The following is a 16,172-nucleotide window of genomic DNA, read 5'->3' as shown; positions in this document are numbered from 1 at the left end:
TGCGACAGGGACAGAGATGGAGAGCAGCAGGGCTGGGACCCTGCTCCTGGGCAGCCCAGGCTGTTCCCATCTTTTTCTGGGGGCAGGCTGCAGACATGTGGCTCTGTCAGGCTCTGCTGCCACTGCCAAACCCAGCTCTGCTCCACTGAGGATGCCACAGGCAGGGATTGCTGGCAGTGACGGAGAGATGGAAATTGAGCTGTTGCCTCCCAGTTTCCACTGCTCCTTCCCTGCCTTGGGTGGGAGTCACCAGGTGTGCCTCTGTGCTGGGCCATGTGCCCATGGTGCCAGCAGAACAGCAGAGCAGGGGGGTGGCCAAGCAGGAAGTCCTGGGGACACCGCCTGTTGCACCTCACACCACCTTTGCCCAAAGTTCCTACTTTGGCAGGGATATAAAGGTGGTGTGGGCTGGGAGAGCCCAGCATAGCTCTGCACTGCAGGAGGCCAGGATGGGAATGCAGAGCGTGGCTGTGGCTTGTGGGGCACTGACCTTGTGCCTGGCACTCACCACCGCCACCAACCCCGGCTTCGTGGTGAGGATCACCCAGGCAGGCTTGGACTACGGTGGGTTCTGCTTCTCATTTCTCTCCTGACAGCTGTGCTGGTGGCAGAGGTGTGGAGCCAGGTACCCTGTGAGAAGTGCAGGGTCCCGGGGTGGGATGGGGGATCCTTGGCCATGGGTGCCCATGTGAGGAGCACAGGGACAGGGTGGGGAAATCATTGCGCAGGGGTGTCAAATGCACCATCGGCCAGGGCTTTCCCTGCTGCACCTGCCTGCCCCCCATGCCACGGCTTGATGGAGCCCCTGCAGAGGGGCCCAGCCCTGTGGGGTGTCAGGGAGCTGCAGCCAGGCAGTGTGGGAGGCTGGCACAGCAGGAGAGTGCTGGTCCCACAGCACATCCAAGCCGTGAGCCCTGGAGGAGGGAGCTGCAGAGGAGAGAGGAGTTGGGGAGTTTAGGGAGGGGCAGTGACAGAGATGGATGGGCCCCGTGCTGGTTTTATCGAGGCAGGCAGAGCCCGGCTCCAGCAGAGCACAGTTATGGATTGAAATGCACTCTGTGAGAAACACAGAGCATCCCAGTGCCTCAGACCTCATGCAGATCTCACCCAGCGCACTGCTTGGAGAGTGAGGACTAGGACACCTCCCTCCTTTCTGTGGCCACAACCTTCCCCTGGGGCTGCAAGCAGGGCACCAGGCAGCATTGCCTGGGTGCTCACAGGGCTCTGTGCATGGAGGTTTGCTTTAAAGCCAGCCTGGGAGGCAGCATCACCTGGATCTCTCCTTTGATCCTTCTGCTGCATGCCCGGTGTGTGCTGCAGCTCCTGTGGCTGGAAGGATGGAGTGGTGGAATGGTGGAGTGATGCTGTCCCTGTGTCCCTGTAGCCCAACAGCAGGGAATTGCAATCCTGGAGAAAGAGCTGGCCCAGCTGAAGCTGCCAGATTTCTCGGGTAAATCAGGGAAGGTGCACTATTCATTCTCCAGGTAAGCCTTGTGAGCCTCGCCAGTGCCTTAGAGGAACTCACTGCCCCCCAACACAGTTGAGGGGCAGGACGAGTGGGGAGGTTGGGGGGCTCCCATAGGAGTGAGGACCGTCCTGTCCCCACCACAGCTCCCTGAGCTGTTGGCCTGTCCTTGGTGAATGTTCCTGCTTTACTCCTTTCCCAAGGGGAAAAATGGAACTGGGGTCATGGCACTCTGGCCATGGGTGGACTGTGTGCAATCACAGCCTGGGTAGTGGAGGTGACCTTGCCTGTAGGACCAGGACACACGTTCCTATGTGAAGCAGGAGCCCAGTGCCTGTGGAAATGCCAGCTCCCTGCTGCCCAGGTGCCTCTCTGCTCCTGCAGTGCAGCATTTGGAGCTGCCTTGGGTGGCTGCAAGGGCCACATTCCCAAAGGTGCCGCTCTGCTCTGTGTGTCCCTGCCCGGCCTAGCTTGGGAGCAGCAGCATTGCAGCTGGAAATGCTGCCAGTGCAGTGACTCCATCCTGCTCACCCTTCTTCCCTCTGATTGTCTTCCTCCCTCCCTCCCTCCCTCCCTCCCTCCCTCCCTCCCTCCCTCCCTCCCTCCCTCCCTCCCTCCCTCCCTCCCTCCCTCCCTCCCGTTGTGCTTGGGAGTGTGGAATCATTATAACATGACTTTTCTTTTTATTTGTATATTTTTAGCCTGCGCATTCCCAGTTTCCGCTTGCCGTACTCCCGGATTACCCCGATCCCCAACGTGGGCCTGCAGGTCTCCATCTCCAACGCCTTTGCTGAGCTGAATGGTGACTGGCGGGTGAAGTTTCTCTTTATGTGAGTGGCCAGCTCTTCCTCTCCCTATTCAGGCACCCACTCTGTGTCTCCCACTCTGGAATTGGACAGGTTTTTTCTCCTCTCCCTCTCCCTCTCCCTCTCCCTCTCCCTCTCCCTCTCCCTCTCCCTCTCCCTCTCCCTCTCCCTCTCCCTCTCCCTCTCCCTCTCCCTCTCCCTCTCCCTCTCCCTCTCCCCCTCCCCCTCCCCCTCCCCCTCCCCCTCCCCCTCCCCCTCCCCTCCCTCTCCCTTGTGTTTTGGGCAGCTGCCACTTTGCTCCCCCAGATATGATGGATAAAACAGGCTGGGAGGCAGAAACAAGCCATGTGAAAGGAGGGCTATACATGGACATTCAGGTGTCTCCTCCACGACCACTATGTGCTCTCAGTCCCCTCTATTTAAAGGTTATCTGACCTGGTTTATGTGCCAGTGAAATTTGGTTCCCCTGAATTTAGACACTTTCCCAATCTCCTCTGGATGCACCATACAAGGGGGAGAGTGATCCAGATTGATGCATCCTCAAGTAGATTTGAGGTCTCTTCACCAGGCCTTGGCATTGACAAACGTCTCTTTCTTATCCACCTTCTCCCTGCAGCAAGGGACATGGATCTTTCAACGTGAAGGTACAAAATGTCAACATGAAAATCATCCTGAGGCTGGGCAGTGACACCAGTGGGAGGCCCACCATCAGCACCTCAGGCTGCACTGCCACCATTTCCAACGTCCGGGTGCGCTTTTCTGGCAAGCTTGCGTAAGTGACTTTACCGAAAGGTCTGGAAATGCTGTGTGTTAGCCCACCTGCCATGGGAATGTGGCCTTGTTTAGAGGCGTAGCTTGTTGACAAATCTGAGGTTGCCTGGTCTTAAATCTGGCCTGAATTTCTCCTGCTGTGGCTGCACATTTGAGGGGATGGGTGTGGTTTTCCAGTGAGTCTGTTTTCAAATGTAAACCCTGGGACAAAGCCAGATGCCAAATTGGTGTGGGAGTGATGTTCCCAGGGTTTTGCTTGAGAATGATGTTCTCTATTGTCTCCCTTTCCTGGGCACATCCTTCTGCAGTATGGATCTGAGCTAGCCAGGGCTTCTCTCTGTGTTTCTCTGCAGGTGGCTTTACAACCTGTTCCACCGCATTATTGAGAGGAAGTTGCGAAAGACTTTAGAGAGCAAGGTATGTGAGCAGTGGAAGGCTGGGTCCTGTGTTTTCTGGTTGTGTTTGGCCCCCACTTGTAGGTAATGTCCTCGAAGGCTCAGAGGTAGAGATGTAACTAGAGCCAGAGCGCGCCCCTGTGGGTGGGTTAATCCTCTCTGTTGCTCTTTCTCAGCCATGCCCTGGCTGCTCAGCACGGTTCATTCCTGCATGGGCCACATGAGATTCTCCTTCCAAGGGTCTCCCCAGAGCTGAACTGTGCCGAGGGGAAATTGCTGCTAACAGATGCTTGTAGGTATAAAGCCGGCTTGTGTCTTGGACACTTAATGTGCTTCCTGATGAATGCAGGCAATCATCACAGTGCTCATTTACTTAAGCAAGCTTTGTCATGGAGCTGGGTGAGTGGCTGAGACCCGGCTGCCCCTGCTCAGCCCTGTGGCCTTTCCGTCCCACAGGTGTGTGACAATGTGGCCAGGTCTGTACAAAACGAGCTCCAGAAGCAAGTCCGGACTCTGCCAGGTACAGGGGGGCTTTAAGTGGGCTTAGAAGCAGATCTTACTATCTATTCCCAGCCATGAGGAATGTTTTACTTTGTGTCTGCTCCTCATGTCCTGGTGTTAAGGCACCCAAGCTGGGAGCTGGACAGCATATTCTTAGCAGACACAAATCACTGTGTGTCTTGTCTGGCTGTGGGAATTCCTTCAGAATGCTCACCAACTGTCAGGAGCTTTGGCTACTTTAGCTGGGGGACCCTGGCCGCTCCTCAGGTCCAAGAGATGGCTGTGAAAAAGTCAGGGGGAAAATGGGGATTTTTGCTTCCTAGCAGAAGTGAGCAGAGGAGCAGTTGGTAGTGAGTTGATGCACCAGGAAGCCCAGTCATGGCACTGCCCAGATGCCAGTAGAGGCCATATGCTCCCAGATTTCCTGACCATCTCCTTACTCATCTCCCTTCCTTGTGTTTGCAGTCACAGCCAGGATAGATGACAAGATTGGGATTGATTATTCCTTGGTGGCACCCCCAAGAGCTACCACACAGTCCTTGGACCTGGACCTGAAGGTGAGAAGCAGCACTGGGGACACTTGATTTGGCCAGTGCCGTTGCCAAAGGCAGGTGGGAACCACAGTTTTGGTACCTGCTGCAAACGCTGTTGGTCAGCGTGAGTCAGCAGGTGAGCCCCAGTGCTATTTGCAGCCCTTCTCCATGTCTCTCCCTCCTCCCAGGGTGAATTCTACTCCCTGGCCCACCGCTCCCCCGTGCCCTTCTCACCGCTGCCACTGGCCTTCCCCTCGGATCACGAGCGCATGGTTTACTTTGGAGCCTCCAGCTACTTCTTCAACACAGCTGGCATTGCCTACCACGAGGCTGGGGCACTGGTCTTTGAAATCACAGAGGCCATGGTGAGTGGCACGAGTGGCACAGGGCAGGGAAAGAGGTTCCATTTGCTGAGGAGCTCTGGGAGCAGCCAGCAATCCTGGAGAAGCCCCAGTGAGAGAGCTGGGGGCTGTGGGATGAGGCTGTCAGATATGGCAGCATGTGGGGATGCCGTGGGCTCCTCTGTGCCACATTGCCCCAGTGTGACAATCCTCTCCCTGCAGATCCCAAAGGAAGCGGGATTCAGATTGGACACCTCTCTTTTCTCATCTTTCATTCCCCAGGTGAGCAATCTGGCCCTGCCTGCGCAGAGCTCCTGCACACACAGGCTTTGCTCTGAGCCAGGTGTTCTCCCTCAGGACTGGGGGCTTGTGCCATCATTCCCATCCTCTCCTTATTCCCAAACAGCTGGAGGAGATGTACCCAAACATGCCAATGAAGTTCAAGCTGTCCACTCCCACTGCTCCATTCCTGACTATTGGAGAAGGAGGAATCTCATTCCAGCCCATTGTGGATGTCCAGGCTTATGCCATCCTTCCCAGCTCCAGCCTGGCTCCTCTCTTCCTCCTCAGCCTGGTGAGTTCAGACTGTGGTGCTGGGGCAGAAGGGATTTTGAGCTGTGCCCTGTCCTGTTGCCCAGATCCTGCCAGGGGAGCTGCCAGGTGCTGTCCAGGCACAGTGAGGGTGTCCCCAAGTGAACAATTCCTGAGCTGACAAATGCCAGGTTTAATGCGGGATGCAGACACGCCCCTGGATGGGCAGTGGTGTGTTTCAGCTGGTCAGAGCCGTTCCCCTGGTGTCTGCTTTGGGCTGAGGTGGGGTGAGTACTGCCAGAGCTCTGTGCTCTCTCCCCAGACAGGGAACGTGTCCGCTGTCATCAACGTGAGATCCGGCCGCATAGTTGGGAGCCTGGATGTGGGCAGGTACAGAGGGCAGCAGCCACTGCCTGGGCAGGGGGTGGCTGGGGGTCTTTCTGTTTTGGGTGCCCAGGGCCAGAGAGGGGATGGGAAGGTGCCTGGGATGTGGGCTTGCTGTGCAGGGAAGGAATGAGCTGGGGCTGGAGGGAGTGGGACCTGCATGGCCATCGATGGGTGGAATCGCTCCCTCCCTGGGCACATCCTCCACAGCACCACTTCTGTCCCTGTGCAGGATCAGGCTCTCTCTGAAGGATTCAGCTGTTGGCACTTTCCAGGTAAGCTCTCCTTGACCACAAGCAGAGCCCCCAGCATGGAGCTGGCAGCCTGCTGGGGGCAAGGACAGAGAGTCATTCCCCGCTGCCTCCCAACATGGGACCCCACACTGACCCTGCAGCCACCTCCTGCCTCAGCCTGCAAGGCTGGGAAGGGATGTGAGCCTGATCCATTGCTGCTCTCACCCCAAACATTTCCCACACTGCCACAGGGAGCAGACAAAGCTGCTGGTCTCTGGTGAAGTGTGTGTACATTCCACTCTTTATCTCCTTTTTCTAATTATCCTGAACTACCTGCATGTCTCCTGTCCTGCAGGCTAAAGCTTTTCCTCCCTCTCTCCCCACTCCCCAGGTACATTTTGTGCAGTCCATTATGAACTACTTGACTTCCAGTGTCCTCCTCCCACGTCTCAATGGTGAGAACCTACTGAGGGGAATGGGGTTGCTGGAGCACCCTCCACTCAGGTTGCTCCATCCAAGGGGTCCCAGCTCACTAATTAAATCCTCCTTGCCAAGGCTGATGCAGGGCAAAGTGCGTGCAGGAGGCGGTGGTGAAGCGGAGGGAGCCTCTTGCTGCTCTGACAGGCTCCCAGCAGCAAACGCAATGGAAAATATGAGCCCTGTGCAGATCCTAATGCTTTCCAGACCCTCTCCCTGAGTCCCTGCATCTCCTGCCTCGCCAGCAGCTCAGACCAGAGTGGGGCTGGTGGCAGGAGTGGCCAAGGGGGCTGTCCTGGCACAACAGGCAGCCCTTCTGTGGAGCTTGGCAGGAGTTTCCTCTGCCTGCCCCAGGACCAGTGGAGGAGAGGAAAGGGCTGGGGGAAGGAGGGGGACACCTTCTCTGAGTGCTCTGTGCTCCCTTGACTCCCATTGCCATCCCGATGCAGACACATGTGTTGTCTTTTCCAGCCCGCTTAGATGAGGGTTTCCGTCTGCCGCTGCCAGACAGGATTCAGCTCTCCAATATCCTTGTGAGGTTCCACCAGGTGAGTGAGAGGGAGCAGCTGGCGCCAGCTGGGGCCCATCCTGCTGCCCACAAAGCCCTGCTTACCAGCACAGCCTCCATATCTATTTCCCTCAGCTGTGCCGTGATGTGATGGACGGGAGCTCTCAGCAGCAAACCAGATCTCTGCTTTTCTTGGCTTCATTTTGGGTGTCTGGGATGGCACCACATCATTCTCCAGTTCTTAAGCCTGGGGTCTGAGTTTCCAATGCTGCTTTTTATAGCAGTGTCATCCCCAAATCCCTGCTCTCCCTGACTGGCAATGCATTCATGGATGCTGTGATGCCTGGTGGGATGCAGCCCCTGCCTGCTCATCTGTAAGGAGCTGTAGTAGGTGCAGGGGAGCAGAGAGAGCCCCTGTTGTGGGGGGGCTTGGGGAAACCCCAAAGCAGGGATACAATGGGGATGCTGAAAAGCTGTAGTGAGGTGTGGCTGTGAAATGCCTCCAGAGCCTGCCAGGGGCAAAAACTGCCACAGGGATTGCCAGAGCACATGTCCCAATCCATTCTCCCTTCAGGGATGTGCTGGTTGCTGGGCAGTGCAGCTGCCAGGGCCTGTAGCAGCCCAGCACTTTCTCTCTTTCTCCCAGAATTTCCTGCTGCTTGGAGCAGACGTTCGTTTCCAGCCCCAGGGATGAAGATGTGGTGATGAGAGCCCTTCAGTACTAAATCTGCTCCATTCACCACTTTGCCCTTCCCTGCCTGAGCCAAAGACCACCAGTCCTGCCACTGTCCTGCACTGCTGCCTTGGTCTGCACCCTCCATCCTCCTGCTGGGGCCTCACTTGGAGCTACCATGAGCTGGGGGTCCCGTGCCCTGGGGCACCCCCTCCCCTCCTCCCTCTGAGCAGCAATAAAGGCATTGGTGCTGGGGCTCTGCTCTTGGTGTCACTGTCTGCACCTCGGGCCACACAGGGCCAGATGGGAGCTGGATCAGGGCCACTTTGTTGGGCTGTTACTATGGCCATGGTGAGGCACCATGGAACACCTGTGTCCTGCTGTCCTGTGGCTTCACTCCAGCCTTGGGGCAGTGTGGTTGGAAAAAACACAGTGGCTTAAGGAGGAAATTCTGCACAGGGAGAAGCTGGTCGATGTCGTGGCAGGCCCTGATGCCTACCATGACCTCTCTGTGCTGAAGATCCTGTAGGTATAGGGACAACCTCAGTTGTCACTGGTCCTGACCACAGCCCATTCTTATGGGTGACAATGAACTTGTCCTGTCTGGGAATGGGTAAGAGAGGTTTTATTTTGAACTGATGATTTCTCTGTCCGAGTTCTCTCCAAACTCAAGCAGGCTGCTCTCACTTTTCTTCCTGTGTCCATGGGTTTTCCATCATGGTACCCAGCCCACAGACCTGCCAGTGTGAGGCTGGAGAGCAGCAGCAGTCCTGCCTCTGGCACTGGCACAAGCTGCCTGGGGAATTCCCAGGCTGGCAGTGACGGAGAGATGGAAACGGGGCTGTTGCCTCCCAGTTTCCACTGCTCCTTCCCTGCCTTCAGAGAGAGGCACCAGGTGTGCCTCTGTGCTGGGCCATGTGCCCATGGTGCCAGCAGCACAGTGGAGCAGGGTGGTGGCCAAGCAGGAAATCCCAGAGGGGCCCCCGTGGCTCCTCACACCACCTTTGCCCAAGGTTCCTGTTTTGGCAGGGATATAAAGGTGGTGTGGGCTGGGAGAGCCCTGCACAACGTGGCACTGTTGAAAGCCAGGATGGGAATGCAGAGCGTGGCTGTGGCTTGTGGGGCACTGACCTTGTGCCTGGCACTCACCACCGCCACCAACCCCGGCTTCGTGGTGAGGATCACCCAGGCAGGCTTGGACTACGGTGGGTTCTGCTTCTCATTTCTCTCCTGACAGCTGTGCTGGTGGCAGAGGTGTGGAGCCAGGTACCCTGTGAGAAGTGCAGGGTCCCGGGGCGGGATGGGGGATCCTTGGCCATGGGTGCCCATGTGAGGAGCACAGGGACAGGGTGGGGAAATCATTGCACAGGGGTGTCAAATGCACCATCGGCCAGGGCTTTCCCTGCTGCACCTGCCTGCCCCCCATGCCACGGCTTGATGGAGCCCCTGAAGAGGGGCCCAGCCCTGTGGGGTGTCAGGGAGCTGCAGCCAGGCAGTGTGGGAGGCTGGCACAGCAGGAGAGTGCTGGTCCCACAGCACATCCAAGCCGTGAGCCCTGGAGGAGGGAGCTGCAGAGGAGAGAGGAGTTGGGGAGTTTAGGGAGGGGCAGTGACAGAGATGGATGGGCCCCGTGCTGGTTTTATCGAGGCAGGCAGAGCCCGGCTCCAGCAGAGCACAGTTATGGATTGAAATGCACTCTGTGAGAAACACAGAGCATCCCAGTGCCTCAGACCTCATGCAGATCTCACCCAGCGCACTGCTTGGAGAGTGAGGACTAGGACACCTCCCTCCTTTCTGTGGCCACAACCTTCCCCTGGGGCTGCAAGCAGGGCACCAGGCAGCATTGCCTGGGTGCTCACAGGGCTCTGTGCGTGGAGGTTTGCTTTAAAGCCAGCCTGGGAGGCAGCATCACCTGGATCTCTCCTTTGATCCTTCTGCTGCATGCCCGGTGTGTGCTGCAGCTCCTGTGGCTGGAAGGATGGAGTGGTGGAATGGTGGAGTGATGCTGTCCCTGTGTCCCTGTAGCCCAACAGCAGGGAATTGCAATCCTGGAGAAAGAGCTGGCCCAGCTGAAGCTGCCAAACATCTCGGGTAAATCGGGGGAATTGCACTATTCACTCTCCAGGTAAGCCTTGTGAGCCTCGCCAGTGGCCTGGAGCCACCCACTGCCTTCCTGACCCTGGCAATGGAATGGAGGTTTGGGTGATGGTAGAGAGCACCTAGAGCAGTGAGGACCATCCTGTCCCCTCCACAGCTCCCTAAGATGTGGGCCATGTCCTTGGTTCCTGTTTTACTCCTTTCCCAAGGGGAAAAATGAACTGGGGTCATGGCACTCTGGCCATGGGTGGCCTGTGTGCAATCACAGTCTGGGTAATGGAGGTGACCTTGCCTGTAGGACCAGGACACACGTTCCTATGTGAAGCAGGAGCCCAGTGCCTGTGGAAATGCCAGCTCCCTGCTGCCCAGGTGCCTCTCTGCTCCTGCAGTGCAGCATTTGGAGCTGCCTTGGGTGGCTGCAAGGGCCACATTCCCAAAGGTGCCGCTCTGCTCTGTGTGTCCCTGCCTGGCCTAGCTTGGAAGCAGCAGCATTGCAGCTGGAAATGCTGCCAGTGCAGTGACTCCATCCTGCTCACCCTTCTTCCCTCTCTGATTGTCTCACTTCCTCCCTCCCTTGCCTTGTGCTTGGGAGTGTGGAACCACTATAACATGACTTTTTATTTCTATATTTTTAGGCTGCACATTCCCAGTTTCCGCTTGCCACACTCACAGATTACCCCAATCTCCAACGTGGGCCTGCAGGTCTCCATCTCCAATGCCTCTGTTGAGCTGAATGGGGACTGCTGGGTGAAGTTTCTCTTTATGTGAGTGGCCAGCTCTTCCTCTCCCTATTCAGGCACCGACTCTGTGTTTCCCATTCTGGAATTGGACAGGTTTTTTCTCCTCTCCCTTGTGTTTTGGGCAGCTGTCACTTTACTTCCCTAGATAAAACAGGGTGGGAGGCAGAAACAAGGCATTTGAACAGCAAGCTATACATGGGCCCTCAGGTCTCTTCCACCACCCCTACTTGCTCTCATTCCCTCTATTTAAAGGTTATCTGTCCCCGTTTATGTGCCAGTGAAATTTGGTTCCCCTGAATTTAGACACTTTTCCAATCTTCTCTGGATGCATCATACAAGGGGGAGAGTGATCCAGATTGATGCATCCTCAAGTAGATTTGAGGTGTCTTCACCAGAGCTTGGCATTTACAAACTTCCCTTTCTTATCCCCCTTCTCCCTGCAGCAAGGGACCTGGATCTTTTGACCTGAAGGTAGAAAATATCTCGATCAAATTTATCCTGAGGTTGGGCAGTGACACCAGTGGGAAGCCCACCATCAGCACCTCAGACTGCAGTGCCCGCGCCTCCAAAGTTGGGTTGCACTTTTCAGGCAAGCTTGCGTATGTGACTTCACTGGAAGCTCTGGAAATGCTGTGTGTTAGCCCATATGGGAATGCCATGGGAATGTTGCTTTGCCATTGAAATGTACTCCCTGTACTCCCTGTAAGGAGTAGCTTGTCGGCAAATCTGAGGTTGCCTGGTCTTAAATCTGGCCTGAATTTCTCCTGCTGTGGCTGCACATTTAAGGGGGTGGGTGGGGTTTACCAGTGAGTCTGTTTTCAAATGTAAACCCTGGGACAAAGCCAGATGCCAAATTGGTGTGGGAGTGATGTTCCCAGGGTCTTGCTTGAGAATGATGTTCTCTATTGTCTCCTTTTCCTGGGCACATCCTTCTGCAGTATGGATCTGAGCTAGCCAAGGCTTCTCTCTGTGTTTCTCTGCAGGTGGTTTTACAACATATTCAAGAAGGGTAATAAGTCCCTGTTGCAGAAGCAGTTAGAGACCATGGTATGTGAACATTGAACAGCAGGGCCCTGAGATTCCTGGTTGTCTTTAGTCCTCGCTTCTGGTTAATGTCCTTAAAGGATCAAGTATATGGATAGAAATATAGCCAGAGCGCGCCCCCGTGGGTGGGTTAATCCTCTCTGTTGCTCTTTCTCGGCCATGCCCTGGCTGCTCAGCATGGTTCATTCCTGCATGGGCCACATGAGATTCTCCTTCCAAGGGTCTCCCCAGAGCTGAACTGGGCTGAGGGGAATTGGTGCAAGGTATTGCTTGTAGGTATAAACCCTGCTTGTGTCTTGGACACTTAATGTGCTGCCTGATGAATGGAGGCAATCATCACAGTGCTCATTTACTTAAGCAAGCTTTGTCATGGAGCTGGGAGTGTGGCTGTGACCCGGCTGCCCCTGCTCAGCCCTGTGGCCTTTCTGTCCCACAGGTGTGTGACAATGTGGCCAAGTCTGTGCACAATGAGCTCCAGACATACATCTGGACACTGCCAGGTACTGGGATGCTGTGTGTGGATTTAGGAGCAGTTCTTCCGGGCTTTTCCCAGCCATGAGGAATGTTTTACTTTGTGTCTGCTCCCCATGTCCTGGTGTTAAGGCACCCAAGCTGGGAGCTGAGGAGCACCTTCTCAGATGATACAAATCATTAGGTGTCCTGTCTGGCTGAGGGAATTCCTTCAGGATTTGTGCCCATGGGCTGGTCCGGGCGTAGGGTACTTTAAGTGGCAATGATGGCCATTCCTCAGATCCAAGAGATGGCTGAGAAAAGTCAGGGTAAAAGTGGAGGTTTTTGCTTCCTAGCAGAAGTGAGCAGAGGAGCACTTGGTAGTGAGCTAAAGCACGAGGAACCCAATCATGGCACTGCCCAGATGCCAGTGGGGGCCACCTGCTCTCAACCATGTCATTCATACTCACCTCTCTTCCTTGTGTTTGCAGTCACAGCCAGGATAGATGACAAGATTGGGATAAATTACACCTTGGTGGCACCCCCAAGAGCTACCACACAGTCCCTGGACCTGGACCTGAAGGTGAGAAGCAGCACTGGGGACACTTGATTTGGCCAGTGCCGTTGCCAAAGGCAGGTGGGAACCACAGTTTTGGTACCTGCTGCAAATGCTGTTGGTCAGCGTGAGTCAGCAGGTGAGCCCCAGTGCTATTTGCAGCCCTTCTCCATGTCTCTCCCTCCTCCCAGGGTGAATTCTACTCCCTGGCCCACCGCTCCCCCGTGCCCTTCTCACCGCTGCCACTGGCCTTCCCCTCGGATCACGAGCGCATGGTTTACTTTGGAGCCTCCAGCTACTTCTTCAACACAGCTGGCATTGCCTACCACGAGGCTGGGGCACTGGTCTTTGAAATCACAGAGGCCATGGTGAGTGGCACGAGTGGCACAGGGCAGGGAAAGAGGTTCCATTTGCTGAGGAGCTCTGGGAGCAGCCAGCAATCCTGGAGAAGCCCCAGTGAGAGAGCTGGGGGCTGTGGGATGAGGCTGTCAGATATGGCAGCATGTGGGGATGCCGTGGGCTCCTCTGTGCCACATTGCCCCAGTGTGACAATCCTCTCCCTGCAGATCCCAAAGGATGTAGAATTCAAGCTGAACACCTCTGTCTTCTCAGCCTTCATTCCCCAGGTGAGCAATCTGGCCCTGCCTGCGCAGAGCTCCTGCACACACAGGCTTTGCTCTGAGCCAGGTGTTCTCCCTCAGGACTGGGGGCTTGTGCCATCATTCCCATCCTCTCCCATCTCCCATACAGCTGGAGGAGAAGTATCCAAACATGCCAATGAAGTTCAGGCTGTCCACTCCCACTGCTCCATTCCTGACTATTGGAGAAGGAGGAATCTCATTCCAGCCCATTGTGGATGTCCAGGCTTATGCCATCCTTCCCAACTCCAGCCTGGCTCCTCTCTTCCTCCTCAGCCTGGTGAGTTCAGACTGTGGTGCTGGGGCAGAAGGGATTTTGAGCTGTGCCCTGTCCTGTTGCCCAGATCCTGCCAGGGGAGCTGCCAGGTGCTGTCCAGGCACAGTGAGGGTGTTCCCAGGTGAACAATTCCTGAGCTGACAAATGCCAGGTTTAATGCGGGATGCAGACACGCCTCTGGATGGGCAGTGGTGTGTTTCAGTTGGTCAGAGCCGTTCCCCTGGTGTCTGCTTTGGGCTGAAGTGGGGTGAGTACTGCCAGAGCTCTGTGCTCTCTCCCCAGACAGGGAACGTGTCCGCTGTCATCAACGTGAGATCCGGCCGCATAGTTGGGAGCCTGGATGTGGGCAGGTACAGAGGGCAGCAGCCACTGCCTGGGCAGAGGGTGGCTGGGGGTCTTTCTGTTTTGGGTGCCCAGGGCCAGAGAGGGGATGGGAAGGTGCCTGGGATGTGGGCTTGCTGTGCAGGGAAGGAATGAGCTGGGGCTGGAGGGAATGGGACCTGCATGGCCATCGATGGGTGGAATCGCTCCCTCCCTGGGCACATCCTCCACAGCACCACTTCTGTCCCTGTGCAGGATCAGGCTCTCTCTGAAGGATTCAGCTGTTGGCACTTTCCAGGTAAGCTCTCCTTGACCACAAGCAGAGCCCCCAGCATGGAGCTGGCAGCCTGCTGGGGGCAAGGACAGAGTCATTCCCCACTGCCTCCCAACATGGGACCCCACACTGACCCTGCAGCCACCTCCTGCCTCAGCCTGCAAGGCTGGGAAGGGATGTGAGCCTGATCCATTGCTGCTCTCACCCCAAACATTTCCCACACTGCCACAGGGAGCAGACAAAGCTGCTGGTCTCTGGCAAAGTGTGTGCCCGTTCCACTCTTTATCTCCTTTTTCTAATTATCCTGAAGTACCTGCATGTCTCCTGTCCTGCAGGCTAAAGCTTTTCCTCCCTCTCATCCCACTCCCCAGGTACAATTTGTGCAGTCCATAATGAACTACTTGTCTTCCAGTGTCCTCCTCCCACGTCTCAATGGTGAGAACCTACTGAGGGGAATGGGGTTGCTGGAGCACCCTCCACTCAGGTTGCTCCATCCAAGGGGTCCCAGCTCACTAATTAAATCCTCCTTGCCAAGGCTGATGCAGGGCAAAGTGTGTGCAGGAGGCGGCGGTGAAGCGGAGGGAGCCTCTTGCTGCTCTGACAGGCTCCCAGCAGCAAACGCAATGGAAAATATGAGCCCTGTGCAGATCCTAATGCTTTCCAGACCCTCTCCCTGAGTCCCTGCATCTCCTGCCTCGCCAGCAGCTCAGACCAGAGTGGGGCTGGTGGCAGGAGTGGCCAAGGGGGCTGTCCTGGCACAACAGGCAGCCCTTCTGTGGAGCTTGGCAGGAGTTTCCTCTGCCTGCCCCAGGACCAGTGGAGGAGAGGAAAGGGCTGGGGGAAGGAGGGGGACACCTTCTCTGAGTGCTCTGTGCTCCCTTGACTCCCATTGCCATCCCGATGCAGACACATGTGTTGTCTTTTCCAGCCCGCTTAGATGAGGGTTTCCCTCTGCCACTTCTGGACAGAATTCAGCTCTCCAATATCCTTGTGAGGTTCCACCAGGTGAGTGAGCGGGAGCAGCTGGCTCCAGCTGGGGCCCACCTGCTGCCTACAAAGCCCTGCTGACCAGCACAGCCTCCAAATCCAGTTCCCCCGGCTGTGCTGGAAAGTGATGAATGGGAGGGTGCTCTTCACTGAGATCCCAATGGCCCAGCAGCAAACCAGAGCACATGTCCCAATCCATTCTGCCTTCAGGGATGTGCTGGTTGCTGGGCAGTGCAGCTGCCAGGGCCTGTAGCAGCCCAGCACTTTCTCTCTTTCTCCCAGAATTTCCTGCTGCTTGGAGCAGACGTTCGCTTCCAGCCCCAGGGATGAAGATGTGGTGATGAGAGCCCTTCAACACTAAATCTGCTCCATTCACCACTTTGCCCTTCCCTGCCTGAGCCAAAGACCACCAGTCCTGCCACTGTCCTGCACTGCTGCCTGGGCCTGCACTCTCTATCCTCCTGCTATGGCCTCACCTGGTGCTGCCATGAGCTGGGGGTCCCGTGCCCTGGGCCACCCCCTCCCCTCATCCCTCTGAGCAGCAATAAAGGCATTGGTGCTGGGGCTCTGCTCTTGGTGTCACTGTCTGCACCTTGGGCCACACAGAACCAGATGGGAGCTGGAGCTGGATCAGGGCCACTTTGTTGGGCTGTTTTCATGGCCATGGTGAGGCATCATGGTTCACCTGTGTCCCACTGTCCTTTGCCTTCACTCCAGCCTTGGGGCAGAGTGGTTGAAAAAAGCACAATGGCAAAGGCCCTGGGGGTGCTGTCAATAGTAGCTGAACATGAGCACCAGGTGGCCAAGAAAGTCAAGGACATCCTGGCCTGTATGAACATGGCCTGTAGCCAGGGGGCAGCCAGACCAAGGAAGGGATTGTCCCCCTGGCGTGGGTGAGGCCCACACCTCAAGTCCTTTTTCTAGTTCTGGGTTCCTCACTTCAAGAAGGACATGGAGGTGTTGGAGCATGTCTAGAGAAGGGCAATGGAGCTGGCGAAGGGGCTGGAGCATCCCAGGCTGAGGGAGCTGGGGAGCCTCAGCCTGGAAGAAGGGAGGCTCTGGGGGGACCTTCTCACCCTCACAACTCCCTGACAGGAGGGAGCAGCCATGCGGGGGTCAGGCTCTGCTCCCAGGGAACACGGACAGGATAAGAGGACATGGTCTTAAGCA

At 56.3% G+C, this 16,172-nt stretch overlaps 2 protein-coding genes across 2 annotated transcripts; both read left to right on the top strand.

Moving 5' to 3' along the window:
* The first annotated feature begins 449 nt into the window (after positions 1–449).
* LOC132078634 (bactericidal permeability-increasing protein-like) lies at positions 450–7,854 on the top strand. The gene is made up of 15 exons (XM_059480894.1): positions 450–564; positions 1,385–1,484; positions 2,167–2,295; positions 2,888–3,043; positions 3,396–3,459; positions 3,894–3,957; positions 4,404–4,495; positions 4,660–4,836; positions 5,035–5,094; positions 5,219–5,386; positions 5,666–5,733; positions 5,960–6,002; positions 6,352–6,415; positions 6,909–6,985; positions 7,592–7,854. Exons 1-15 carry the CDS (start codon positions 450–452, stop codon positions 7,637–7,639), a joined length of 1,425 nt encoding a protein of 474 aa, XP_059336877.1. The 3' UTR covers positions 7,640–7,854.
* An 854-nt stretch (positions 7,855–8,708) lies between these two features.
* LOC132078657 (bactericidal permeability-increasing protein-like) lies at positions 8,709–15,548 on the top strand. The gene is made up of 15 exons (XM_059480927.1): positions 8,709–8,823; positions 9,644–9,743; positions 10,351–10,479; positions 10,899–11,054; positions 11,439–11,502; positions 11,936–11,999; positions 12,441–12,532; positions 12,697–12,873; positions 13,072–13,131; positions 13,256–13,423; positions 13,703–13,770; positions 13,997–14,039; positions 14,387–14,450; positions 14,944–15,020; positions 15,285–15,548. Exons 1-15 carry the CDS (start codon positions 8,709–8,711, stop codon positions 15,330–15,332), a joined length of 1,425 nt encoding a protein of 474 aa, XP_059336910.1. The 3' UTR covers positions 15,333–15,548.
* Positions 15,549–16,172: the final 624 nt, after the last annotated feature.

Source organism: Ammospiza nelsoni, chromosome 12 (genome assembly GCF_027579445.1).
Source record: "Ammospiza nelsoni isolate bAmmNel1 chromosome 12, bAmmNel1.pri, whole genome shotgun sequence".
Lineage (NCBI taxonomy): Eukaryota > Metazoa > Chordata > Aves > Passeriformes > Passerellidae > Ammospiza > Ammospiza nelsoni.
Note: the sequence above shows the minus strand (reverse complement) of the source record. Positions and strands in the feature narration are given on the sequence as shown.